The sequence below is a fragment of the Tursiops truncatus genome, chromosome 16 (assembly GCF_011762595.2).
Source record: "Tursiops truncatus isolate mTurTru1 chromosome 16, mTurTru1.mat.Y, whole genome shotgun sequence".
In the NCBI taxonomy this organism is placed as follows: Eukaryota; Metazoa; Chordata; class Mammalia; order Artiodactyla; family Delphinidae; genus Tursiops; species Tursiops truncatus.
The window spans coordinates 70,632,661-70,644,733 of NC_047049.1; the positions used below are offsets into that span (position 1 = coordinate 70,632,661).

The 12,073-nt window shown below is 40.8% G+C and overlaps 1 protein-coding gene across 2 annotated transcripts in view; it reads left to right on the top strand.

Annotated features, from left to right (window-relative positions):
- Positions 1–12,073, top strand: part of ANK3 (ankyrin 3) — a 331,394-nt gene that overhangs the window by 165,028 nt on the left and 154,293 nt on the right. For both annotated transcript variants that reach the window (XM_019935870.3, XM_019935867.3), the window contains exons 9-11: positions 2,668–2,766; positions 7,777–7,974; positions 9,833–9,931. In XM_019935870.3, the coding sequence (XP_019791429.2) occupies positions 2,668–2,766; positions 7,777–7,974; positions 9,833–9,931 (396 nt within the window). The remainder of the gene's footprint in view (positions 1–2,667; positions 2,767–7,776; positions 7,975–9,832; positions 9,932–12,073) is intronic.

Consider the following 12,073-nt stretch of genomic DNA (forward strand, 5'->3'; position numbering starts at 1 on the left):
AGGTGATGAAAGGAGGAGTGGCTAGAATGGAAAGCCCTTCCCAGCTCTGACACTGCAGAGAAAAAGTCACCTTTCCTGGCTGAGTCTCCAGATTCTATAAGTTTTTAATAAATAAACACCAGAGATCAGAGGTAGCAGCTGCAGAATGTAGGGAGAAGAAGGCGCTGAGTGGCTAAAAGTTTGAGCAGAGGGGCTTTGTCTTAATAACTCCTCCCAAGATATGCCTTATTTGCCGTGCAGTCAGCAGTGGCCTCATTCTGAGTTCAGCCCATGGAACCCTGGATGAGTCATTTCACCTCTTTGAGCCTCAGAGTCTTCGTTTACAAAAAAGAAGATTGTACCTTCCGTATAAGGGTAGTTGTGAGAATACAGTGATCGAATATTGTGGATTTGCTTCAAAACAATATAAGAAAGGAGAAGAGGTCAGGATATAGATGAATCAAGGTGGATCCTAAGGTGACATTTATCGATGCTGTCCACCAGGTACCTAGACGTTCATTACACTGTACAGTCTACTTTAGTCTGAAATATGTTTGAAGTTTTTCATAATGAAAACTTTTTTAAAAAGATGAAGTCAGCAAAAATCTATGTCTGTAAGGAACAATGTACTTCAAAGGATTAAGGAGTTGAGATAGATTTTACTCTTAGATTGCCAAGCACTTTGTTATTCAGTATGTAGGATTTTGCTTGGGGGAAGATCATTTTCAAAGATAAATAATTTTATGTCTGTGACCATAGTTTGAAAATGCCTATACGTATTGTCACCCCTTATATCATAGAGTCTACTTATGTGAAAATGAGAGAATTAAAGTTGACCTTTTAGTTCATAAAAGGCAATCACATTCTGAGAATGTGACATTTTTTGTGTGTTGCAAGGTAGATGCGATGATTGTATTATTTCTCCTTCAGATATTTTCAGGTTTTACATTACTGGGAAGACATTTGGCCTTCAGGGTATACTTTTCATTTATTCTCAGATTTTATTTTATTCTATTTTATTAAGAAAATGCTGTTTCCACTTGCAAGACAGTTATATTGCTTAACTTTGCTTTAGAAGAGCAAATGTTTTAAATCAACATAAAAGGTAGAATATTTAAACACGCTCAAAATATACAAACCAGCTCATGTCATATTTGCAATTCATATCTCATTTTTCAAGGAATTTTAATTCTACTGAGATTTAGCTAGTAGTTTAGAAATGAGATTGGACCTTATTGATTATATATTAGGATAATTAGGCTTACTTTCAAGATCTGCTCACACAATCTAGAAAGTGATTTGAATACATTAAATCAACTTTTGATGTATTGTAAAATGTGACCATCCTTAGGGTAGGTATTAAGTGTCAACAGCAGGAATCTTCAAGTCGGGGAACACATAAGCCAGGGTGTGTGAACACTTCTCCATACGATTTGGAGCCACTTAGATAGTTTTAAGTGAATAGATTTCCATTTCTTCATCTCCCTGTTAATTCTGCTCTCCCACCTATGTTTTAATACAATAGCCCTTCTCGCTAGTCCGAAGGAAAGGCCTGAGTCTAACTGAGCCACAGGGCCTCAGGGAGCAAAACCTCTGAGGGGAAGGGGAGATGGAGAGGGGGAAAAGGGAAGAGTTGAAAATCCTGGTGTCCTATTAGGAACTCAGGAGTCTGGTGATTAGATACGCAATCCTCTGCATATCAAATGCTTAGAAGTCCTATTGCTGCCAACAAAAAGGAAGGACCTAATGGTCCTTATGTCTTATGATGGATCATGGGAAGACATCTTTGATGAAAGTTTATTAAGTGACTTTCGGCATGTAATTCAGGAGTTTAGAGAATTAGCGGCACTGCCAAAACAAAAAGTCCAGCTACTTATTTATGCAGGCAAGATGTCTTAGCGCTAGCATTTATAAAAACAAAAATGAGGGAAGTATTGATGCTGAACTCTGTCTCATCTTAGCAATAAATAATACTCATTAGCAGATCCATGAACTAGTTGTGAAAAAAATATATCTCATTCAGAGAGGAATTTTTAATAAATTGTTACTCTTGCTTAATAATCGTAAAATGTGTAATATATTTTTGCTGTTTTGATCCATTGTGTTTGAATAATTATAATGCCAATCAGGAGATTTAGTTTTGATTCTTAAATAAAGGCTTATATTCTCAGGAAATCTTTAAACCTTTTTAAAAAGTAAATGTATGTATTTTTGCAGCAGGGAAATATGATACCATAATCAATAAAAAACACTCAAGCATAAAATTATATTACATGAAGATAAAAGTATATGGGGGAAGTGGAATGGAAGTAGACACGCAGGAGCAAAAAGGACCAATGTAAAATTTCTGTTACAAATTCCTATTTTAAAGATTTGTGTATTTTTTTAAGTGGTGGATATCAAATTACTTATAGCGTTTAGATTCCATTGAATAGTCGAAAGGGTAGTGGAACAGTTATATTTTTAAATGTCAGTTTTGTGTGGAATCACACACTTGGCAACCACTTAAACTTATGAAAAATTCTGTCCTCTAGTTGAAAATATAAAATTGTTTTATGAGATACATGCGTAAACGTTTGAAGCTCCCTGGCCCACAGCACATTGGATGCCGCGCCGACTCTTGACCAAATGCACTCGTTTATAGAATTTCCCATCGACTGTAACTGAAGATGTTGCCTTGTTTGATAGGATGGGCTGACGCCACTGCACTGTGGAGCGAGGAGTGGCCACGAGCAGGTGGTGGAGATGCTGCTTGATCGAGCTGCCCCCATTCTCTCAAAAACCAAGGTAATTTCTCCCCAGGTGCTTGGTCATCACACTGTATTGAGCTTTGAATCCCTTGACTGGTTATTTCACCCAGCCTTTCAATCACATAGAAAATGCCATAGTTTGAATTTAGCAATTAGCGTGGCTCTGTGCACCCAATCTTTGGTGACCCTCAAGATTAAGTTTGGGTTTATGAGGCCTTCAGATGCATGCCCTCTATCACCAAGTCATTTGCGTGTGTGTTGCTTTTGTTTTTATTTCGTTTTGTTTCAGGAACACTTACTGCTTGATTTTATTCTATGAAACTTTCATAGCTCAGAAATGATTGCTTGTTGGAGAAAGCAAGATCTACAGTCTAAAGTCTGGGTGCTGGTGCACTTTCTCCAGCCCTTCAGTTTATTTTTTGAGAGTTCACAGACTATTAAAAGGGCCAAGATATCATTTCACTGAAAAAGACTGGAAACTTTGGAAAGACTATACCTTGCTTGGGCCTTTGGAAAAGTTGACATATGTGAAGGGAATACATGATGATGGCCCGAAAAAAAATAATGTTTTACTAAGTGTCTTCTGGATTTTTAAATGGTAAAACCATTTGACAGTATTTGAAAAAGAGAATATTTGTAAATAAATTTGGGGACATATAAAAACTACCTCAGAGTCATTACTGTTTTTTTTTAAATCAAACCAGTGATTTTTTGAAGCTATGTTAAGCTTTGTAAGGAGCCCTAATTTCTAAATATTAACCAAAAAAAACCCCAAAAGCACCTATTACTCCTGTTTGTACTCTGATCGGTGTTTACTCAACAGCTCTAGTGAAGATGGACAGGGTCAAGGTGGTCTGAACAATTCCATCACTCATTTGAAATGCAGGTTTAGATTGGCGAGCTGTTGGAGATGTTATCCAACAGAATTAAGCAGCCACCATTTTTCATTGCACATGATGACATCTTGGACTTTTGAATGCTTCTCATCTAAACCATTCTATTTGTTGTTCTTCCTTTCACATAGTCCATATCTATCTTCTCTCCATCCCACTGCTATCTTTGAGCTACATCATCTTCCTGAACCATCATAATCACTTCCTTACTGGTCCCCCACTTCCTCACCTGCTCCTTTCCAATCCAGTTCCCATTTTGCAGTCAGAGTGGCCATATAAACTGTCAACCAAATCATGTCAACCTCTTGCCTAAAAAGCCTCCAAGTAATTCCCGTCGTTCTCTTTAAAATTAATTTTTATTTTACCGAAGCAGTATAAGCACAATTAAAAGCAAATCATTGTCTCGTCATTCTTCTCCTAGTGTTCATCTCAGTATCTATTTGGCTTTTTTTCCTGAGAAATCTCCTTGACTTTTTTCTTTGATGCTTTTAATATGCAAGAACATTTTCTTGTCCTCTGAGAGCTTCTTTTCTCAAAGCATCCAGTTCTTGTTTTATGGATGCTATACATCCTGTTGCCTTTTGGAGAACATTCAAGGTGACATTTCTTTAAAATTCTTTCTGCCTCTCATCTGTCCCTAACTCCTCAGATTTCCTTTTTTCTCTTTGTTGACTTTGGCTCTCTTTTTCATGATGGGGGTTGCCCACGAATGTCTGTACCTGACCGTGTCAAGCACTCACCTTTGAGTGGAAGCTCCGTGAGAGTGTGGGCAGGGCTTCTCTCAGGTGTATCAGGTGGTGGTGGATTGGAGGCGTCCCTAACGTCAGGATAAATTGCCCTTTTCTCTGGAAGGTTCGGTTTTTTTTTGAGGGATGAGTCCTCTCACCTTTTGCCGTGTACATCCAGATGAATACATTGAGTAGGAAAGAGGAAAAGGAGCTGTCATTCTCCTGGTCCTCTGTGCATACCTTAATCATAACAATGATAACAACATTTACATAGTGTTTACTACATACCAGGCTCTAAGCACTTTACATATATTAACCCAGTTACTCCTCACAACAACTCCATGAGGTACTGATTTTACTATTATGCCCTTTTTATAGATGAGGAAACTGAGATCCGAAGAGAGAAAGTAACTTTCTCGAGATGTCTCAGCTAGTGGCAGATCAAGGATTTGAACCCAGGCAGTCTTAGTCTAGAGATCCTACTCTTAACACCTATGCTGTCCTTCCTTCTTCTGTGAACACCTGTTCTCAGTCCAGAGCCTAACCACTGCCCTCCGCTCTGCCCCAGCCTCCGCATCCAGAATCTCCAGAAATTAAATTCCTGGTTTCCTGCAAGTTATGAGGGGGCAGTCATCTGGCTTTGCCGGGTTGGAAGGGCTTGGAGACCTGACCACTCCATAGGCAGCTAAACCAATCCTGCTTTTGGCCCCAAGCTTCATCTTTATCCTCCAAGGTACTATGTTTCCATATTGTCTGCCTTTGGGGCATCTGAGCGGTAAATCCGTTTTCTGTATTATACCCCGTGATATACTGGAGCCTGTTGTGTACATCTCTTTCCAGTTCCATATTCAGTAACACCATGTTGATAGCTTGAAATCGGTCATAGCATAGAGGTCTTTACACCTTGGAAATTGGCAAATGCCATATCTCAGGGCTGTTCTTTAAAGAGCTATTGTGAAACATTTACCAGCGCACCACGGCTTATACCCCCCAACAGGCACTTAGGTGTCAGCCTTTTCCTCTCTGCTGGCTGAGGTAACACTTAAAATCTTTTCTCATATTCCAAAGTTTATAGACATCACACATCTGTTTTTGTTTCCTTTGCCATGTTGTGTGAGTGTGTGGGTGTGCATGCCCTGGGGGTTTTACCTTTTCAATTCCGTGCATGTTTTTTAGTGGAGTTTGTGAAAGGATGGATAAACACGCATGTCACATCTACCATGTTTATCTGGAAGTTGCCCCGCCCACTGCACTGAGAATTCCTTACCAGAATCTGACCACCTCTCTGCCTCATCTCTCCTTCTGGTCCTTACCTTCTTCTAGCCAAGCAGCCTCCTTTCACTTCCTAGAATACACCAACTTTGTTCTCATTTCCCATTCCCTCAGACTGACCTCTCTCAGTCTGTCCCAGAGCTCTGCAGTCTTCACACATTTCTCAACTCAAATGTCATCTTCTCAGAGAGGCCTTCTTAGTTTCTTTACCTGTTTGCTGTCTCTTCAGTGAAATGAAAACAAGAACTTTGTCTTATTCAGGGCAGTACCCCAAGGACCTAAATCAGCACCTGGCACATAGGAGACCTTCCCCAAATATTTGTTGAATGAATAGCAAGCGAATGAAGGCGTTCTGAACTTTAAGACCGTCTGTCTAATTCTTCAAGACTTTCATCTTTCTGAGCTAAGAAGAGCCGTCACACGGGATCCATGTTTTTAGGTTGATGACAATGCCGTACATAATATAACCCCTCTCCACACGGCAGATAATCTTTCCTTTCTTCTGGTCCTTCCCCAGTGACCTATAAGTTACCCACTCATATGTGGTTGTTTTGTGTATCATTAGAGAATCTCCTTCTTTTATTGACACAGCCTCCCATTTCTACTCTCCACTGAGTCATTTGTTCTCTCACATTTTGTTTCTTTGTTTACTTTGTGTTTTCCTCTAAGACTGTATCAAAACATAAAGCAGAGGAATGTTTTGGCAAGAAATAAACAAGTGCATATGCTAGTGGGTGGCAGTATCTCAAATGAGAAATGTTCCCCTCCTTTCCTGCACCTTAGTTTCTACTTTGGTGCAAAATGTTGGAGTGGAATTTTTTAGGCAGAAATATTCTGCTTGAGTGGCAGTGTATGAAGGCTTTAAATTTACATAATTATTTATGGAGCTCTTTCTATATATACAAGGCTCTCTGCTGGGCAATATGGGGAAATTATAACCCATGAACCTCCTGTTTTCAAGAAACAAAAATAGCTGAAATACATGACATGGTGAGTGAATGATGCCATGAGAGTGGCCAAAGGAAGGCTTGCTTTTTCTCCCCCCTTGAACTCTTGTTTTATGTCATTCAGATAAATTAGGGGAATTTAACTTGGCCCGGAGGATTCAGAAATGCCTAGTTCCTTGGTGTGTACTTAGTATATCATTATTTTCAAAGTTCAGTGATGTTAATTTTTTTGGAAACTGAATTTACCATCACTTTTCCCTCCCACGTAGGTTAAACTAGGTTACAGTAATTACTAGAGCCTCTCTTGATAACTGGATTCTCTAGGAACTTCCCAGGTTCCAACACTTTGTCTGCATATTTAAAGGAAGCGTGCCTGGAAAGACTGATATCTTAATACCTTGTTTTTGCCTTCATTAGAAAACGTGTGTTGAATGCTAAATGTCACTCCAATCTTCTTAATGGTTTTAGTTACCTTTGACCCCACTCATGCCTTCTCTCAGCTCTCTAAATGAATTTTTTACTTATCCGTATTGCAGATGAGGACCTGTCATTGAGCCCAATTGATTTAGACTGAGGCAAGCATTAATTAGTTAATGAGTTCGTCACAGTCTTGCCTTTCCTCGCCATAGACACACGGGGGCACCAGATTGATGGAAAAGGGCAACGTTTTCCTTTCTACGTTGATGTGAGATGAAATGTGTTGTATTCAGATCTTTTTTCTAAAAATTGATCAATATAATATTCAGTATCAAGCATTAATAACACAGGAGCACAAAATAAAAACCCGTCTAGTGAATACCATTCTGTTTCTGCCTGTATTTTATCCTTTTCAGTCTTTTGTTGTTGTTATCAGTACTTTTTTTATTGAAGTGTAGTTGATTTCCAGTTTTCAGTCTTAAGTATTAAGAATTCAGATTCACTGGAAATGCAATCAGTAGTGGACCTTGGTGCAATTCACACTGTTTTTTAAATCAGAAAAAGAAATTATTGTTGAAAATTTATTTTTGATTGATTTAAGAAGTAGGAGGACTAGTTTGGAAAGTAGCTGCAGTTCAAAACAGTTGCCACAAAACCTTTTAAAAAGACAAGGCATTTCCGTGTGCAGATCTAGGGTTTTCATCTGTTCACATTTGTACTGTATTTTATGTTGGGCATATTCGCATTTGAAAGGTAAAACAATAAACTCTGCTTGTCTTCTGTGTTGCAGAATGGATTGTCTCCACTGCACATGGCTACACAGGGGGATCATTTAAACTGCGTCCAGCTTCTCCTCCAGCATAACGTGCCTGTGGACGACGTCACCAATGACTACCTGACTGCCCTGCACGTGGCTGCCCACTGTGGCCATTACAAAGTCGCCAAGGTTCTCTTGGACAAGAAGGCTAACCCCAACGCCAAAGCCCTGGTGAGTAGCTTAGCTCACAAGTCCAGCCTGTGTTGTCTTGCTGACCACGTGCTACCCCTGCACATAAAGGGGTTCCTTTTCAGGAGGTGAAAATGGAAGGTCTAGTTAAGTAAAGTGTACTTCTTGTCAACCTTCAAATGGCCTTCTGGAAAATCTGTAAACCCTTCTATTTCCAACATTAGCAAGACTGGTGAGGCTAAATCATTAACTTCTTTATGGTCACACTCATGATTCTCTTACATAAATAAACCCAAAGACTGTACAAGTACAAAAGGACTGAGCTGGTCAGCGTATCTTCTGGTAGGTAAAGTGATAACTGTGAATTAAAAGTTTTTTGTGAGATCTAAAAATACGAGGCAAAATGATCAGAAAACTTCATCTTAAACATGAAAGGTCTAGGAATTTGTGAGCAGAAATTCGGTGTGAGGATGTTAACCATGTAAGGTAATGAAATATCACCTATCATTGTTTCCTCAAGTTGCGAATCAAAAATTTGGTCGAGTTTGTAGTCTTAACTCCTAGAATGCCATGCTGCTTTAACCTTGAGCTTTGCTATATAGTTTGGTTTTCACAAGGAGATGGTGTTTGTTGTCTTTAGAAAAATAAATGGTCCCAAGTTAGTAAGCTTTTTAAATTTAGCTCAGAAGAAGCACCCATGTTTAGGAAAAAAATATGTCACCAAGTGCTAGGGAAAACGTGTGCGTTTACTAGCAATTTTGCAGTAAAGGCTGTCATCTGATCAACCATTTTAGGAAGGGTCTCTGTTCCCTTGCGGCTCATATGGTCACCTCTGGCACTCTGTGGGCCCTGAGATTTGGAGTGGGCAGTAACGGATGGGCAGAGAGGAGCCCTCCAGACCCCAGGCAGCTCCATCACCATCGTAATTCTAAATGCTTTTCCTGGAGCAGCATTTTAAGAGCTGTTGACTGGCCCAAGATAGCAAGCATATCTTTGAATTCTGAGAAGGGAGGAAAAGAAATGAGCAGTCATGACTTATTTTTCCACACAAGAAAAAAAGCCTTACGACAGGGTGTGGGCTCTCATCCTCATTTTCCTCTGACTGAAGATTTCACAACATTAGGAGGTTCTGGAGGTTGTGGGCAGTCACCCCTGGATGGACTAAGGCCTGGTAAATGGTCTCAAAACCTCCATAGAAGCACTCGCGGTGACTCTGACCTAAGCTTGCGTGGTGGGCCCTGATATTCTGTAGTTCTCTGTGGCAACAAAAATATGCTCCGTGGTCTCTCTCACTTAGCGGGCAGTACAGTTTGGTACGTAATTTGTTTAAAAAGCAGGTTCTTGTACTAGATTAAATATTAAACCAAATGATCCAACTAATGTTGGGTTGTTTAACTTTCTGCTTCCTTGGAGTAAGCACCTACTTGAATCTTAAAACTTGGAAGAAATAAAAACATTTCAGAACAGGTCTTGAAGTTGTTTTTAAATGCAGCAGAGAAGTCACAGTGGGCAGTGGTGAAGTTATGGCTGTGAGGACCAATTTTGGCTGAGATGTTTTTAGTCTGTCTTTGAAATGAGGTAGAGGAGGGACATATTTGGAAAATAAATTCCAGAATAAAATAGTCTAAGAAGACGCATGACCATTTTGCCTTAACTACCGGGAGATTATGACAAAAATTTGCTTCCTGTTCGTGATTAGCAGGGCACCTTGGGTTCCTGGGAGCAGGGAGACTACGTGTGCTTCCAGAAAAGGATCTGTATTCGGTTTAACCCCTCGCTGTTGCCGCTCATTTCCAAATCTTTACACAACGTCACTTTGGCAAAAATATTTTACCGTACACAGTGGAAGTAGATCTCAACGGAACGTAATCCAGTAGGTCTGCGTCTTTTTCCCTTGCAGAATGGCTTTACCCCTCTCCATATCGCCTGCAAGAAGAATCGAATTAAAGTAATGGAACTCCTTCTGAAACATGGTGCGTCCATCCAAGCTGTAACCGAGGTGAGAAGAGGAGGATTTCTGGGGTTCCCCGTGTATAGCCTCAGCAGGCAGAGGCCCGGTGCCCTCCCTGACGACCAGCTAGTTTTGCTGTGTGCGGGTGTCCTGCTACTTTCTGAACCCTTCACCCGAGGGGCTGCCAGTGCTTAGGAGAGCAGACGAGAGTGGGAGGAGAGTGCAAATACATCACCATGACGAGAAGCATAACCCAAACACGTGTGTCGTGCTCAAGGCAGGCGGGGGCACGGTGGATGCCATCACTCCAAGCGTAATTTACATGAAATCCATTCATGCTCTGCTCCTCAAATCCTGTAATGCGGTGCTGAGGGGTGGTTTTGCCCGCTACGAGGCATTTGGCCATGTCTGGAAGTATTTCTAGTTGTCACAACTGGATGGTGCTACTGGCATCTAGTGGACAGAGGCCAGAGATGCTACTAAACGTTCTACGGCGTACAGCCCAGCCTCCAACAACAAAGAATTATCTGGCTCAAAATGTCACGTGTGCCACGGTTGAGAACCCCTGCACGACATAACCTCTGCATACTGATGAAGTGAGGATTGCTCTCAGGAAACACTCAGAATTAACGAAGCACAGAGTTGCTGAAGTTAGTAAAAGGGTAGCTCTCAGTTTCTTTCATGCAAACTGACATAGAACTCAGAGAAGTGACTTATTGGGATCAGGGCTGAGCCTGCAACACTCAAACCAAGCCTGGCATCCACTTCCTTGGGCTGCACTCCCTTTGGTTTACTCCATATCTCTACACCCTCCACGCGTCACGTCCCTCCCTTTCCAGCCTAGTCCTGTATGTCTTTCAGGACCAGATCTGGGGCTGCCTTCTCTGGGAATCCTCCCGTAACCCTCGGCCTGGGCCAGGAGCTCCTCCTTGGGACCATTGGCACATCCTGTGCATATTTCCGTCAAAGCTCTTGTCCAGCTGGCTTACTTATGACCCAGCCACTCCCCTCCACCCCGCCCCAAAACTACAGGCTCCACCAAGGCAGGCCAGAGTCTTACTGGTGTTAATATACCCACAACACAGTAGATGCCATAGTAGATCATTCAGTAGTTTTGTTGAATGCAACCTTGAAGACTCTAGGATTCGAAGCTAACGTAAAAGCTAAGGTCTAGTCCAGTCATTGTTGCTTTGCCTCAGTTTCTCATCTGCACATGAAGTATTAGCCTTGATTTCTAACACTTACAACTTCGAAATACTAAATGATAGAAAATATTAATACCGATTCGCTCTTTCCTGAGTCTTCTGGCTTTATGGTAGGCATCCAGTTATTTTCATTATAAAATAGTAAGTTTATTCTCAGTGCGTGGCAGCCCTTTTTAAAGATCAAAATGGGCTCTGAAATCAAAGATTTTTCACTGGCGTCTGAATAAGTGTCCAGAGATGCCAGCCTGTGATGAGAAGTTGCCACGGCCAGCCCTGTACTCCCTCGGAAAGGTGGCGCAGACCATGTCCTCACAACTCCCCCTGCTGATGGGAAAAGGTGCCGAATTATAACAAAATTCTCCTTCCCCCTGTTTTCCTCAGTTCCCACTATTTGAAGTCTGGGCAACCAAAATTCTACCTCTTCTGTTTTCTATCTTACTTTCATTGTATAGAATTCCTTTAACATATTTTTTGACATTACTCAAATTTCTGTTGAAATTAGTTGTCTCCTTCTCTCTCAGCTTTTTCTAGCCATATTAAGTATTTTTTTCCAAATTATGATGTTCATGGTATAAGTGGGATTAAATTCTGAAAAATTGAAAATGCAATCATTTTATGCAAGGAGCACCAGTGGTTGTGGGGATGTGTGTGAGGGGGACTTTGAAGCACACATGAAAATTAAGGGCTAGTGACCATTGTTCTATTTGCCTTAATTATATCACCTTGATTTATAATATGCAGAAAGATAAAAATTTAAATGATTGGGACAGTTAATGCTGATCTGCTCATTTCTTAGAGGGATGGCTTTGTGTTTCCACCTTGCTCTTTCACGTGTAATATAATCAGTGATTCTGAGAGCATGGGAGTCCTTACTAAAAGACCAGAACAGGATCTGAAATACAAGTTGAATTTTTGCTATTGTGTATGTAATCACACAAGTGTCCCCCCCTCCACACACAGACACACACACACACATACACACAGT